The sequence below is a fragment of the Tiliqua scincoides genome, chromosome 1 (assembly GCF_035046505.1).
Source record: "Tiliqua scincoides isolate rTilSci1 chromosome 1, rTilSci1.hap2, whole genome shotgun sequence".
Taxonomy (NCBI): domain Eukaryota; kingdom Metazoa; phylum Chordata; class Lepidosauria; order Squamata; family Scincidae; genus Tiliqua; species Tiliqua scincoides.
The window spans coordinates 253951979-253968134 of record NC_089821.1 but is presented as its reverse complement, the minus strand read 5'-3'; the positions used below and the strand labels follow the sequence as shown (position 1 = coordinate 253968134).

Here is a 16156-nt window from a genome sequence, read left to right as displayed (position 1 = left end):
CATTAGAGAATATGAGAAGATGATGGCTGGTGCCCCTCGATCCCAGTGGCATTCAACTCGGTGCGATAGCAGAAAATGCTCCAGTTTACTTAAAGCATTGATAACACCTCTAAATAATTAACTGAGGACTTCCTGTCTTCAATTACTTAATGCTTTTTTTAACATCTTGAGAGGATTATAAGCAATTTATGGATTTCACATGATGAGCACATTCACCGCTATTCCCACAAAGCATTTATGGGATCATGTTTCCAAAGCTTTGATGTAATTAAAAATAAGCGGCGAGACAATGGTGCAGTGGCAAGGTGCAGAGCTCCTCATCTGCAATTTGTAAGGCCCTCAGATTCCGAGTCTCAGGGAATGCTAATGCTACAGCTTCATTAACGCTCAACTGTTGCTCTGGGAACAGCCAAGGTTTTTGAAGAAGATGAGAAAATCAAAACACAGGTCCGTGGGGGCCTGAAAACGATGGTTAGTTCAAACACGTGAGCTACGCAAAAGTATGGTTGTTTTAGCAAACATCATGAATTTAGAGAGTGGAAATTATACACACTGCAAAAGCACTAAATTAGGAGCTGTGGCTTGAGAAGAAACAGCAGCCTTCGCCTTGGCCAGGATACAAAAAATGTTGTTGTTGCTGGATACAAGAAATGACATTTGAGAGTGCGTATGTGAAAGAGTGGGGTTGATTTCACTAAATCCACAGAGACTGATCAATATTCAATAGCCACAAGCTTTGGCATCGCAACCCTCACTCCACTAAATTGTGAGTTCCACCTTGGGGCAAAGGAAAATCTGGTCTTGGGCAGCAGAACAGCATGACAAACAACAAGAAGGGAGGGCAGTTGTCTCCATGATTTGCACTTAAGCTGCCCAGGAAGATCTGGTTGGTCACTGCTGGGAACAGAATGCTGGATAAGATGATCCACCATGGCTCTTCTTATCTTTTTGTTGTTTGCTTTAAACTGGATAATACATCTGACATTGCAATGTCATCAGAATCTTATTATGACTGTCATTCCACCCCCACCCTCCAAAAGGTAGGTCATATATTTAGGAAGAAAGGCAAGTGTTCTCCAGTATTTTTGCCATGAGAACCTGGATTGTTGGTTGCCACGACTAATAATTTATAGATGTTTTTGTTTCAAAATTTTGAAGATTATTAGAGTCAAGTTCTTGAATCCCTTTGATGAGGATACACATATAATGATATGCCTTAGGATATGCCTATTTTTCTTATGATGGCATTAGAAAAGTCAGGGGTATGGAAATCTCTGCCAGTGGCTGAAATAATCAGATATAAGGAAATAACTCCATTTTGATCATTTAGGCCTCTAATAATATCTTCATTGTTTAGAATACTTCTCTCAGAACATGCAGGTTTATAATTTATTTCCTTATATTTTGCTTTTTAACCACAAGAGAATCTCAAGGCAAATCTCAAGGCAACAAAGTTGACAACCAACATAACAATATAAACTTGTAACCACTATAAACCTGTAGTCAACATCAGCATCCATGCCAAAATCTACCCACCATTTGGTCTTTTAAAGAAGTGGCTGCATGAATGTTTCCAGAAGTCCCACTGGGAGGTGTATTGTGGCTGAAATATAAATGCTATTGACCCCATACACTGCTTTTTTAAGGGAAAATTGTTTGGTCTACACATTCAGCAGAATGAAATGATAAAGCTGTGAGACTGTAAAATGAACCAGCATACATATTTAAAAAACAAAAAGCCACAGCTCCCTGCAAGTAGAAAATTAGCATGCAGGAAGCAAGAATCTTTCTCCTTAATGAATGATTTTGTTTTGTTTTTTTACAGATGGGAACATTCAAGTGGCATAGTTGCAGGGATGGGAACGCAAGTCAGTGACTTGGACTCGAGTTGCAAAAATGCACATTTTTCAGTGACTCAATGACTTGTGAGTCGCACACACGGAAGATTCTGAAAACACTTTCTGGGGGAAAGCCAACAGGAGCCAAAGGGCATCTGGTTCGGGACTCCTTATCCCTATGGGACGAGGATGAGGAGGTTAGAGAACAACAAGGTAAAGACAGAGTAGGAGAAGAAATTGGGAATGGTAGCATGATGGGATGTGATAGATGGTTTGGCACAGTGAGAGGATGCGGGGACAAAGGAGCTAATAAGCAGCACATCCTGGGGCATTCCATGTACAAATGCTTTTATGCAAATGCCTGAAGTCTCTGGACAAAGATGGGAGAACTGGAATGTCTGGTGACTAGGGAAAACATTGACATAGTGGGCATAACAGAAACCTGGTGGAATGCTGAGAATCAGTGGGATACCGCAATCTCGGACTATAAACTCTACAGGAGGGACAGGGAGGGGCGTGTTGGAGGTGGGGTGATCATTAGTGTTAAGGAAGGGATAGAATCCAGCAAAGTAGAGATTGAAGGCGGGTCCGACTCCACCATAGAATCTTTGTGGGTTAAATTACCAGACCTGAGGAGCAATGTAATACTGGGGGCATACTATCGTCCTCCAGACCAGAACCTGGAAGGAGACCTTGAAATGAGGAAACAGATCAGGGAGGTGTCGAGGAGGGACAGGGTTGTAATCATGGAGGACTTCAATTATCCTCATATCGACTGGGTCAATTTGTGTTCTGGTCACGAAAGAGAGACCAGATTCCTTGACATGCTAAATGACTGTGCCTTAGAGCGGCTAGTCATGGAGCCCACCAGAGGTGACTCTGGATTTAATATTGTGCGGTACTCAGGACCTGGTTAGAGATGTAAATGTTATGGAGCGCTTGGGGGAACAGTGACCATGCTGCGATCTGTTTTAACATGCATGTCAGGGGAAGAGTACCAGAAGAGTCACAAAAACTTGACTTCTGATGAATGGACTTCCCTCAAATGAGGAGGCTGGTTAGAAGGAGGTTGAAAGGGAAGGTAAAAAGAGTCCAATCTCTCCAGAGTGCATGGAGGCTGCTTAAAACAACAGTAATAGAGGCCCAGCAGAAGTGTATACCGCAAAGGAAGAATGGCTCAACTAAGTCCAGGAGGGTGTCTGCATGGCTAACGAGCCAAGTTATAGAGGCCGTAAAGGGCAAGGAAGCTTCCTTCCATAAATGGAAATTTTGCCCAAATGAGGAAAATAAAAAGGAACAAAACTGTGGCAAAAGAAATGTAAGAAGGTGATATGGGAGGCCAAGAGAGACTACGAGGAACACACAGCCAGCAACATTAAGGGGAATAATAAAAGCTGCTTCAAATATGTTAGAAGCAGGAAACCTGCCAGAGAAGTGGTTGGCCAGGGAGGGAAAGGGGAGATAAAAGGAGACTTAGAGATGGCAGAGAAATTGAATGAGTTCTTTGCATCTGTCTTCACGACAGAAGACCTCAGGCAGATACCGCTGCCCAAATGGCCCCTCCTGACCGAGGAATTTAGTCAGATAGAGGTTAAAAGAGGTTTCAGACCTCATTGACAAATTAAAGATCAATAAGTCACTGGGCCCTGATGGCATCCACCAAAGGAATTGAAGAATGAAGTTGCTGATCTCTTGACTAAAATATGATGGGCAGGAGGTCTGGTCTAGAGGGTAGAGCCTCCGTCTGCCTGAAGATAACATCCACAAGGTCGCCAGTTCGAGGCCACCGGCACCGTGCGACCTTGAAGCAGCTGACAAGCTGAAGCCGAGCTATTTCCATCTGCTCTGAGCGTGGGAGGATGGAGGCCAGAATGTGAAGCCAGATCAGAATGAAACACCTTGAATGTAGTGGTTCTTGAAAGAAAGAACCTTCTTTCAATTGTAAAAATCCCTATTTAATAAGGGATTTAAATAAAAGCCTGCCTATGTAAACCGCCTTGAATAAAGTCTTGAATAAAGACCAAGAAAGGCGGTATATAAATACCTGTTGTTGTTGTTGACTAAAATATGCAACTTGTCCCTAAAAATGGCCATGGTGCCAGATGATTGGAGGATAGCAAATTTCACACCGATCTTTAAAAAGGGAAGGAGAGGGGACCCGGGAAACTATAGGTCGATCAGCCTAACATCTATTCCGGGTAAGATGGTGGAATGCCTTGTCAAAGATAGAATCTCAAAACACACAGACGAACAGGCCTTGCTGAGGGAGAATCAGCATGGCTTTTGTAAGGGTAAGTCTTGCCTCACAAACCTTTTAGAATTCTTTGGAAAGGTTAACAGGCATGTGGATGTGGGAGAACCTGTGGACATTATACGAGTATATCTGGACTTTCAGAAGGCGTCTGACACCAAAGAAGGCGTCCCTCACCAAAGGCTACTGAGAAAACTCCACAGTCAGGGAATTAGAGGACAGGTCCTCTTCTGGATTGAGACCTGGTTGAAGACCAGGAAACAGAGAGTAGGTGTCAATGGGCAATTTTCACAATGGAGACAGGTGAAAAGCAGTGTGCCCCAAGGATCTGTCCTGGGACCGGTGCTTTTCAACCTGTTCATAAATGACCTGGAGACAGGGTTGAGCAGTGACATGGCTAAGTTTGCAGACAACACCAAGCTTTTCTGAGTGGTGAAGACCAAAAATGACTGTGAGCAGCTCCAGATGGATCTCTCCAAACTGGCAGAAGAGGCAGCAAAATGGCAGATGCGTTTCAATGTAAATAAGTGTTGTCATGCACGTTGAGGCAAAAAATCAAAACCACATATAGGCTAATGGGTTCTGAGCTGTCTGTGACAGATAAGGAGAGGGATCTTGGAGTGGTTGTGGACAGCTCAGTGAAAGTGTCAACCCAATGTGCGGCGGCAGTAAAGAAGGCCAATTCTATGCTGGGGATCATTAGAAAAGGTATTGAGAACAAAACGGCTAATATTATAATGCCATTGTACAAATCAATGGTAAGGCCACACCTGGAGTATTGTGTCCAGTTCTGGTTACCACATCTCAAAAAGGACATAGTGGAAATGGAAAAGGTGCAAAAGAGAGCAACTAAAATGGTTACTGGGCTAGGGCACCTTCCTTAAGAAAGGCTACAGTGTTTGGGCCTCTTCAGCCTAGAAAAGAGACGCCTGAGGGGGGACATGATTGAGACATACAAAATTATGCAGGGGATGGACAGCATGGATAGAGAGATGCTCTTTACCATCTCACACAATAGCAGAACCAGGGGACATCCGCTAAAACTGAGTTTTGGGAGAGTTAGGACAGACAAAAGAAAATATTTATGTACTCAGCATCTAGTTGGTCTGTGGAATTCCTTGCCACAGCATGTGGTGATAGCATCTGACCTGGATGCCTTTAAACGGGGATTGGACAAGTTTCTGGAGGAAAAATCCATTACGGATTACAAGCCATGATGTGTATGTGCCACCTCCTGATTTTAGAAATGGGCTATGTCAGAAGGCCAGATGCAAGGGAGGGCACCCTGATGCAGGTCCCTTGTTATCTGGTGTGCTTTCTGGGGCATTTGGTGGGCTGCTATGAGATACAGGAAGCTGGACCAGAGGGGCCTATGGCCTGATCCAGCGGGGCTGTTCTTATGTACACGAGTCAGGGGCCCCCTAACTTGGTACTCATCCCCACACAGGCTGATTTGAGTCTGCCTGTGCTTGTTTCCTGTTTTTGTGGCATGAAGAGCCTCATGGGGCCATCATTCCAGCCAGGTGAGCAGGAGGGAAGTTCCAGCCGGAAGTGAAAGAGTTAATGTTTTTCTATTGCAATGAATAGGAGGGGGGAGGCAGGAGCAAATTTTTTGCCTGTCTGTGATAGGAAGGAAGGAATGGATGATCATTTGACAGAGGATGGGAGCCCAAGGGGGTTCTTACCTTAGGATTGGCTGCAGAACCCCAGGGAGGGAGACAAAGGAGGCAGGGAAGGCGGTTCGTAGCAATCACACTTTCCTCTGCATGGCTGTTATTTGGGCAGAGGAAGCCTCATTAAATGACGGGCTGCAGTAGGACTACTTCTGAGTAGAACTACAAAGGTCTGGGTCATCCTGGTAAGCCTCGCAGATGCTGTGCGTGACCCTCCTTCCTCTTGCCACTTCTGTCCCTGCTCTTTTGCAGTTCCTCCTACTCCCTCCTGCCCTCTTTACAGATGGTACGGGGCAGCAGGGGACTCTTTAAAGTGAACTTACACACTCACACACCACACACAGCCTTGCAGCAGCCCTGTTTTTTTCCACAGTGGCCTTTTTAAAGGGGGCGGGGACATTCGACTTGAGCCCTTTAGAGTTGCGAAGGGGTGACTCGGTGACTTGGAAAGTGCCCCTGTTATGACTCTTTTTCGAATTGAGTCATGGGGGCAGTGACTTTAGACTTGATTTGAGTCAAGCCCCACTGGATTTTTCCATCTCTGCATAGTTGACTCTGTAACCTCAGGAGTTCACCACTTCATTCTCTTTCTGTCTTAATTGCAGGGGCCTTTTTTGCTGGGGCCATGGCTCAGTTGAAGAGCATCTGCTTTGCATGCAGAAGGTTGCAGGTTTAATCTCTAGCGTCCCCAGGTAAGGCAGAGAAAAATTCTTATCTGAAACCATTGAGTGCTTCTGCCAATCAATGTAAATGAGATATAACTATAGCTTTTAGATGGATACTGCTTTAACTGTTACTTTGCTGATACAGAAAGCCCCCCCCCCCATGCCCATTAATGTAGGTTAGAACCTTACCAAGGCAATAAGGTTCTTCCTTACACAGGTCGCTATAAGCATTCAAGCTTATAGCAATGTACAGGCAGGATGACAGCAGCCTGAATACTTGAAAATACTTGAATGCGATTAACCGAAAGCAGGAAGCTAACTGCTTTCTGTTAACCTCAATAAAGTCTTTTCAAACATTCAGGCTGCTGGAAGCCTGCCTTTATGTTGCTATAAGCTTGAATACTTATAGTGACCTCTACTGCGCCCTGGTAAGGTTCTAAACTACTTTAATCAGCACATGGGGGGTGCAGGGGAGGCAGAGACAGGGTTTCCCCATATCCACAGTTTCCATATCCATGGAGGGGGACCAGAACAAATTCCCATGGTTATGGGGCATGCCTGTATATTTACTGATGGTGTAGTTTTATTAGCTGCCTTGATTATTTGAGGAGAAAGGTGGTATATAAATGCTGCAAATCAATCAATTCAGGGAGAGGATCACACCTAACCAAAGGGATTTATTATCCCCAAATGTTTAAGCCTTAATAATTACATCACAGGAAGACTTGTCTGTCACCTCAGACAAGGGTATTACGCTTCTGAAGAGTTTTCCAGACTTACCAGCAACTGTATGCTGCATCCTGCCTGCAGATTCAGAGTGTATCAGGCCTTTCCCAGTTTGATCTATCTTGTATTCTCTGATGATCCCATTTGGTTTCCTTGGTGCTGTCCAGCTCAAATGCAACGCTGTGGCGCTCAAAGCTGTAACTGTTGGTGGCTGAACACTCTCTGGGACTCCTTGGACAGTGACTGCAACTACCTGAACACACATGAATTAGACAGCAATTTATTGTAATAGTACACGAGATACCTTGATCAATGAGAATGTCACTTCTAGTTTAAAATGTTGTTGTTTGCTCTGGCATATCATTACCACGGCCCTGTAGAACTAGTTACTTTTCTCCCCTTGGTTTATTTTTTTCCCCCACAGGAAAATCTGACCTTGAATATGTTACGTATGAGTCTAGGTGTACCATTTATCAAAGCAGATTCACAACATTTTGTCTTCAGCTCATTGTGCCAGGCGAAGGGAAAATCTGGATGGCAGGCTGTCTTGCCAGAGAACGCTTGATAACCGCCTTCCATATGGTTCATCAGTGCCTTTGCATTTTAACAGCCTGATTTCATATGGCTTTACGACTAGCAAATATTGGCATAAACTTCAAAGCCACTGGTAACCATGCCCTGAGCCAGGAGGATGGATGCACAAGCACCCCGGTTTTTGACTTGAAATGGGGTTGAGCTTCTGTGTGCTTTCCAAGCAAATGCTCACAAAAGCTTACGCCTTCGCTAAAGGTAGATTTGAACACATGCCAAGGTTTGAAAGGTTTGCAAAAGTTCACACAGGCTCCAGTGCCAAGTGTCCACTGTCACAGGCAGGGAGCACTTTCTGGTTCCCCTCTCCTGGTCTCAGCCCAAGTATGTCCAGTGGGAAACTCATGCTACTTATGCCTTTCTGAGGGACCTCTCCAAGGTGGAGATATGATGCAAAGAGCATCATGCAAATCCCAGTCGCCACAAAAAGCTACCAGGGCTTTGGAAAGACCTGCTGCCACTGCCTTCCCCACTCCCAAAGGCAGAGGGAGGGGTGGGGAAGGGGAAGGTGAACACTGAGGCAGCATTAGCAGTGGGGACTTTACATTAGAGCCCATGTGTACAGCTGAAGCAATTTCTCACCAAAGATCCAGTCTTTGTGAACAGGCCTGAATTTGTGTCAATTCTGCTCACAAGCATTCAAAGAGGGGTATTTTTTTTTCAAGTACTTCTGAACTGTGACTTATCTAAATAGGAGTGCCATCAAAAAAGACAGTGCAGCACAGCTGTTTCATTGTCAATGGTGGGGGATAGGATTGGTCTGTTAAAATATCATAAACCAATTACCACTACCTCTATTAAAACGAACATATGGATATAATGTCTTCACATAGAAATCTCCGCACATTTACGCACGCCACCAAAGACAACTTCTGCATTAAAAATAGAAGTAAAAGCACTTGTCTGTTCCTGGTCCACAAAGAATCATCTTAACCACAAAGCAGTAAGTTTCAGGGCAGGAGGTCTGGTCTAGAGGGTAGAGCCTCCGTCTGCCTGAAGATAACATCCACAAGGTCGCCAGTTCGAGGCCACCTGCACCGTGCGACCTTGAAGCAGCTGACAAGTTGAAGCCAAGCTATTCCATCTGCTCTGAGCGTGGGAGGATGGAGGCCAGAATGTGAAGCCAGATTGGAATGAAACACCTGAATGTAGTGGTTCTTGAAAGAAAGAACCTTCTTTCAATTGTAAAAATCCCTATTTAATAAGGGATTTAGATAAGCCTGCCTATGTAAACCGCCTTGAATAAAGTCTTGAATAAAGACCAAGAAAAGGCGGTATATAAATACCTGTTGTTGTTGTTGTTGTTGTTGTTGTTGTTGTTGTTGTTGTTGTTGTTGTTATTTCAAAGCTATTCCCTCAAAGATACACTTTCCAAGACATGGTGATGATACCTCCCCAGCTGCTAAAAGAAAACCACCCATATTGTGAAAAACGTGCCCACCTTGCGACTGTCTGTGCAACCAGCAACAGTGCATACACGCAACTGATACAAATATTCCTGAAACGGCTGGATACCGCTTGTGTCTATAAAGCTCAGCTCCTGCCCTCTGAAACGCTCAATCCCATTTCGGAGAATAATGTAATGCAAGATGATACCTTTTCATAAAGAGAAAAAAATTCTGAATGAATTCGAGATAGACATGACAGACTATTGTAAAATAGGCACCATAAGAGAGGCATCCCTTTGCAGCAACCTACTATCAAGGACAGCAAAAAATGGGCACTGAAATTAAACCCACTGCATGCAAAGTATCACAAAGGTCAAGCTGGAGAACTTTCTAGTGAGTTGCATCCAATGTGCTGAATGTTTAAAGTAGGTCCAACCTAAAAATGCACCTTGTACCAAATATGCCGATTCAAACATATTTTTCCAATACAACACATGGAGATTATGAATAGTATCTTACATTGCTATGTGGGAAGGTACCATTTTAATCTGGAATAATATGGAATAAGCAACTGGTAGCCCAATCCTATAAACTCATAACACTGGCAGAAAAAGCACTGCGCCAATGCTACCTGCTTTACTACTCTTGCAAAGGAGCTTCCAGCAGTACACAAAGTAGCATGCTGCCCAAGTGCTGGTGGGAATTCCCATGCATGTTGGGGGACCGCCAGCCACCCACCAAGGCAGGTAGGAAAGGAGGCAGGATGGGGGAGGGCGGACGAGGGGAGGGGTGAAACTAGACGGGAAGGGGGAAGAACGGCATGGGGAGGCTATAGGAGGGTGTGAATCCGGCAGTGATGGCAAATTCCTGATCCTATTATTATTATTATTATTATTATTATTATTATTATTATTATTATTATTATTATTATTATTATTATTATTATTAACAACAGTATTTATATACCGCTTTTCAACTAAAAGTTCACAAAGCGGTTTACAGAGAAAAATCAATAACTAAATGGCTATCCCCTCTGTAAGCAGCTTCCACACCCCTTTCTATTCTCGAACTCGTGCCAGTGAAATCGCTGGCTCAGGTCTGAGGAGACCCATGCAGAGTGGGAGACTTACGGAGGTGTAAGGGAACTTAAATCACTTTTCCCCTCCCAAGCCTCCTGATTCACCCTTCCCATCAGATACAGCACACACCTTTTTGGTGCAGCTGCACCAGCATGGGAGGGGGGGAGGAAGGATTGGGTTTTCACAGTAGTAAGCATGTAAAACATAGCTGCAGGACAGTACTGTCCCATATTGGCCTCTAGGTGGGTGAAGCCTTGAGGGACTATTCTTTCTGTAGACAATCTTACTCTTCTGAATGAAGGAATACTGGAATCATGAGTGTGCTTTTTTGGTGACATATATTGCACCGGTACATTCAGGCAAATGATTATTATTTTATTTATAGAGGATCATATTAGACACAGAAGCACTAGTGCTAGTTGAACATGAGATTGTAGAATGCTTTTTATCAAAATACCATTTGGTCGATGAGGTTCCTTCCAATTAAGATATATTACGTCGTCCCGATTGTCCACTTTGGCCCATTGGGGTGGACTTACACCTTCAGGTACATCTTGCTTAGTGGTAGCACTACCAATTTCACTGAAGCCTTTTCCATATTTGTTCCGTGCAACTACCCGATATTCATATGTGACATGAGGTTCTAGGTTCCAATCTAGGAGGATAAAATTTGACAACAGGAGATTACAGTTAACTTGAACTGACATTAAAACTTCATAATTTATTTCATATGATTCTATTAATGTCCCAATCTTATCTGGGTCTTGCACTGATGGAACTCTTGTTCCATCAGTGCAAGTCCTGGGTCACTGGGGCAGAAGCTGCTGTAATGGCGCACAGGCCAGGTCTGCCAGGACAATCGGCTGGCCAGTGTGGGTGTGTGACAATTACCTCTACAGTGTGTACTGGATCTGGTAAGTTGGCAGAGGGAGTGTTCTGGGGGAGTATCAGGGCAGAAACTGTGACTGGCTGGGGCTTGCCATGGGTGAGCAGGTGGGCGGAAATTGGCAGCAGCAGTGGTGCCGATATGCCCCCGGCCTGGGCTTGACACTTCGACTTGGACTGACTCAGATTTATGGCAGCCAAAGAGTTGGTGCAGATCCAAATAGGTGCATTGGGGACAAGGCAGTGCCAGCATACATAAGTAAAAAGGTATTTTAGCTACCTCTGAGTTGCTGCCTGGTTCATAGCTGGCCCACAGCATGCAACCAAAGCTGCACCAGTGCCACTGCATGCTGTGGGCCAGCCCAGGATAGGATCGGGTTGTCACCCTCTGTGAGTGTTAGAACCAGTCAAGCTTTACTGAAAACAGTGTCAGACTATGGTTATATCAGTGCACTTGTCAACACCAACACCTTTTCAAAACATGGGAAAAAATTTTGGGGGAACATTAAAAATGTTAAAGAAGAAGAAAATCAAGATTACTTATTGATAACTTGATTGGTTCTAATAAAAGCATCACCTCACTTTGGATTGTTGGTTTTCCTTCTACTGGACCAGAATGGCCAAACAGGAGCCTAAGGGCCAAATTCTAACCAACTTTCCAACACTTATGTAGCCAGACCAATGGGGTGTGCGCTGCATCCTGTAGTGGGGATGAGGAAGTCACTGAGACCTTCTCAAGGAAAGCGAACTTTTGTTCCCTTACCTCAGGGTTGCATTGCGGCTGCATTGGTGATGGAAAGATGGATAGGATTTACTTGTGTGACTGAAATGACAGCACACGCACACACAGAGTTACAATTAAGCACTTACACTGCAATCCTATGCACATTTACCTAGGAGTAAGCCCCACTGAACACAGTGGGACTAACTTCTGAGTCAACCTGCATAGGATTGCACAGTAAATCAGGTATGGGTAAATGGCTTTAAATAATAGCCCAATCCTGTTCCATGTTGGTGAGCAGGATGCAGGGACAGTGGTGCAGTGGATGCTGTATCCTGTGCTACAGCAAGGGACCGGGTTGGTTCCCTTGTTGTCTCCTCAGATGTACTCCAGCTGTTTTCTTGCTGTAGATATGAGGAGTCTGCCAGGGGTGTGTCAGGCCTGGGACAGGGGTTTAGATACAGCAGATGCCACTACTGTTGCAATCTGCCCTCATCACACTAACCATTCCCACCCCTTGCTGGCCTTTTTTGCTGGCTGCTGGTCAGTGTGGCACTGCTGGCAGCACATGACCTTCCAGATTTTTGCACTGGTGGCAGAGCTCTGCAGATAGCTAGAGAGATTGCTGCACTGATGGACCTTGCAGTACACCATCAAGATAGATAGGCCATAAGAGCCCTGAGACCCTTTCATCATTTACATAGTTTAAAGAGTTCCCTTGGTGTTGCCCCTCTGCTATTCACCATGTTCCTCCATGCCTAGAGCATCCTAGTTGAGAGCAGAGCAGAGCACCAAGGAATCTTTCTAAGGTAGGGGTTTAACGGACTAATGGGGAGAAGGGGTACCCAGATTTAACAAACTTTCAGCATTAATGGACACTCCTTCTCTCCTCTTTAGTCCATTCAAACTGAGGGTTCACTGTAGTGCTGAATAGATCTCCTAATAGATCTCCTAATTTCACAAATAGATCTCCTAATTTCTCCTAATTTCACAAAAGTACTCTAAAATGACACAGTTCATAAGACCTGGTTCACCTAGTAAACCAATGGAATTTACTCTGTAAAAGGAACAAATAAAGTATATGAGATCTCACATTTCCTTTTACCTGTGAATGAATATTGAGTTGAATCTCCTGTATAGACTTTTTCTTCCACAGTTGTGCATATGCTTCCATTTTCTTCCTTCTCTGTATTATTCTGGGAGCTTTTTATCCATGCACATATGTGGGCTTGTTGGTCAAAGTCACATCGCCCACAGTAAGCTGTTGCTGCCATGGATATAGGGCAAAGAGTACTAGCTTTGCATTCTTCTTTTACCTATGACAATGGTTTCCAAACCTTTTAGTTCTGATCAGATCAAACATTCACACCACGCTTTTCCAAAACATATTTAAGGAGTACCCTATTAACTCTCAAGTAGCCCCTAGACCAGAAGTTCCCAAACTTGCCATCATGACTGTTTTTGGTGGTGGTGTGGGAACCACAGTGTCCGAGCAGCTCAGCAGTCCAAAAGTAGAATGTGACATGCTGGAGTGCCGTGCAGAGATTCAGAACAGTGGGCTGGGCTGTCCGCAGAGCTGTGGAAAGGCCCACCCACTTCTCCCTGGGCCATTTTACACAATTTTAAAGTATATTTTTTCCTCCAAGACTCGGGAGTAAGTGTCGCTTACTTATCACATCAGTGCATCATGCATGATCGGCAAGTACTTCTGGATCTGGACTTCAACAGGGGTGTTCCCAGCTAGGTAAGTCTGGGAAGCACTGCCCTAAACCAGTGGTTCCCATACTTTTTACCACTGGAATCCACTTTTTAAAATGACACTCTAGTGCAGCCATTTTCAACCTTCTTCGTCTCATGGCACACTGACAAGGCCACTAAAATTGTCAAGGCACACCATAAGGTTTTTTACAATGACAAGGCACACCATGCTGCCAGTGGAAGGCTCACATCCCCATTGGCCCTACTAATAAATGACCTTCCCCCAAATTCCACTGGCACACCTGTGGACCACTCGCAGCACACCAGTGTGCCACGGCACACTGGTTGAAAATGGCTGCTCTAGTGGGACCCACCTACATTTACAAGAGTTTTTTTTAAAAAAAGGAGATCCTAGAAAGAAATTTTATTTATTTATTTATATGTAATAATAATCAGAAGACCCTCAAATATCTATATTTACACAACTGCAGGGAGTGAGTTTTTTGCAGAGTAATTAGCAGCTACAGTATCTGGTTTTTGAATATCCCTGGAACTTCAGGCAATTCATTATCTGATTTTTCCATCACTCTTTGGGTACCTACCAAAAATCAGATCACAACCCTCCAGTGGGTCCCAACCCACCGTTTCGGAACCACTGCCCTAGACCCATGTGATCCCCACCCACCCAATCTGCTTCTACAAGCCCTTATTTGTTTCCACAGGTGAAGTTGCCTCCAGTACCTCCTCCATCACTAGAGAGAAATGGGAGCCATATGCATTTTCCAAGAATGGTGTTGCTTCTGCTTAGATCTCTGAAGTAGTGAGCTACTCTCCCCCAGAAGAGCTAGCACAAGCCATCCAGATGTTGAATGGGAAGTTATGCACAAAATATAGTAAGCCCATGCTAACAGAGAAACAATTTTTTTTCACCCATTGCAATGCTGTGATTCTTAAACTGTGGTCCACAGTACCCTTTCAGGTGGTCTCCAAGACTAAGACAAAAATAGAGGAGCCATTTCAATCAATACTAATTAGCAGATCCTGACAACATTAAACGCTCCTATATTTAAGAGTGCCTACCTACAACCAAACAATACTTTCCTCCTTTCTGTCCATCCCAATCACTCTGAACAGTTACATCAAGTAGATGAAATTAATCTGAAAGGCTTTCTAGTGGTTTCCTACATGGCAGTCATCATGTAAAAATAAAAGCCTTAGTGGTCTACCAAGAAACTAGGCTAGCGGTCCACAATAAAACAAAGTTTAAGAATCTCTGACAGAATGCCAGCCAGAATTAGGAAGTGGCCGCACAACTGCTAGTAGCTATACCCACAGCAGCTGGGCTGGCATGTTAACTTTTAGCCCTTATACTAATCTGAAGTGCTGAGCAACACTTCACAAGAAGCAGCTAATCATTATTAATTCCTTTAGAATTCACTGCAATAACATCAATCATGGCAAACTCATTCGGTATTAATATGGATGTAATGTGAAAATGAATAATGCACACAGGAGTTTTTATATTCCTATTTTACAAAAATAGTTATGAACAATGTATTTCTCTTTCCATTGTCAAATCAGAATCACCAAGAGGCTTTCTATCAATTACCTTCATCATCATTCCAGATGAAATCCTGTCAGAGCAAACATATTTCAAAGGATTATATCCGAGTCCATTACAACATTCCTCGCTCTTTGGAATAAGTTCAGTCTCACAGCATTTTAATGGCACTGGGTCATTCTTTTTAATGTGGACTTGAGACACACCACTGGAGGCTGAGCAGCATAAGGTACTTGACATATTCACATATTCATGACCACAACAGAACATCCCTGAAACAATAAAAAATTATATATGAATGCAAAAAGGGGAGAAAGTGGGGGAAATCTGGAGAATGCTATAAAACATTGCATAAAACCATCACAAAGAGATGGCTACTGATACTGGGGAAAAGGTATCTAAAGTGGTATCTTAATTTTGAATTTAAGATGACTAAATTGATAGCCCTTTGTTCAGCAACTAGCTAATACTGGTGATCAGAAAAGACTTGGGCTCCAGTAGTTCATGCATATACCACACAACTGGTCCAAATCATACATGAGGATTATGTTCTGAGATTGGTGCCTAAAGCCAAAAATGCATACAACCCTTAACGATGGGCGTATATGGTCAAAGCACAATAAAGATTGCCTCTTAATGAGGCAATCACATCTCCCATAGCCTACAGCAAAGTGTCTGTTTACACAACAGAGAGGCTCTTAATGCAAAGAAGAGGTAATCTATCTCCAGTAGCCTGTGCAGCCAGCTAGTGTCTGGCAGGGAGTGTCTGTTTACACAACAAAGGCAATAGATTGGACTGAATGTTCACTTAATGACCTAATCGCATAACAACGGGGATAGAAGAACTTATCCCTGTCCTCAAGTGGCACACACCTGTACATTCAAAAGTCCCTTAAAATGAACACACATGTACAGTCTGTTTAAGAACCAAAAGCACAGTACAAGAGACACACAGGAATTGAGGGAACAGTAGCTTCACTCTCTCACTTCAGGTTTGAGCTGGGGCATAAACAGAGCAAGCTGAATAGCAGCCAGAAATGCCTGCCCTATTTAAGCTGTTGGGAGAGTTAGAACAGACAAAAG

General features: G+C 43.8%; 1 protein-coding gene across 1 annotated transcript in view; it reads right to left on the bottom strand.

The window, feature by feature from the left end:
* The window catches only part of USH2A (usherin), a 567365-nt gene that overhangs the window by 102552 nt on the left and 448657 nt on the right, over positions 1–16156 (bottom strand). Inside the window, exons 50-54 of the mRNA XM_066623430.1 lie at positions 15122–15345; positions 12920–13130; positions 10666–10863; positions 9183–9337; positions 7208–7406 (exon numbers count right to left, since the gene is read on the bottom strand). Coding sequence (XP_066479527.1) covers positions 7208–7406; positions 9183–9337; positions 10666–10863; positions 12920–13130; positions 15122–15345 — 987 coding nt within the window. The remainder of the gene's footprint in view (positions 1–7207; positions 7407–9182; positions 9338–10665; positions 10864–12919; positions 13131–15121; positions 15346–16156) is intronic.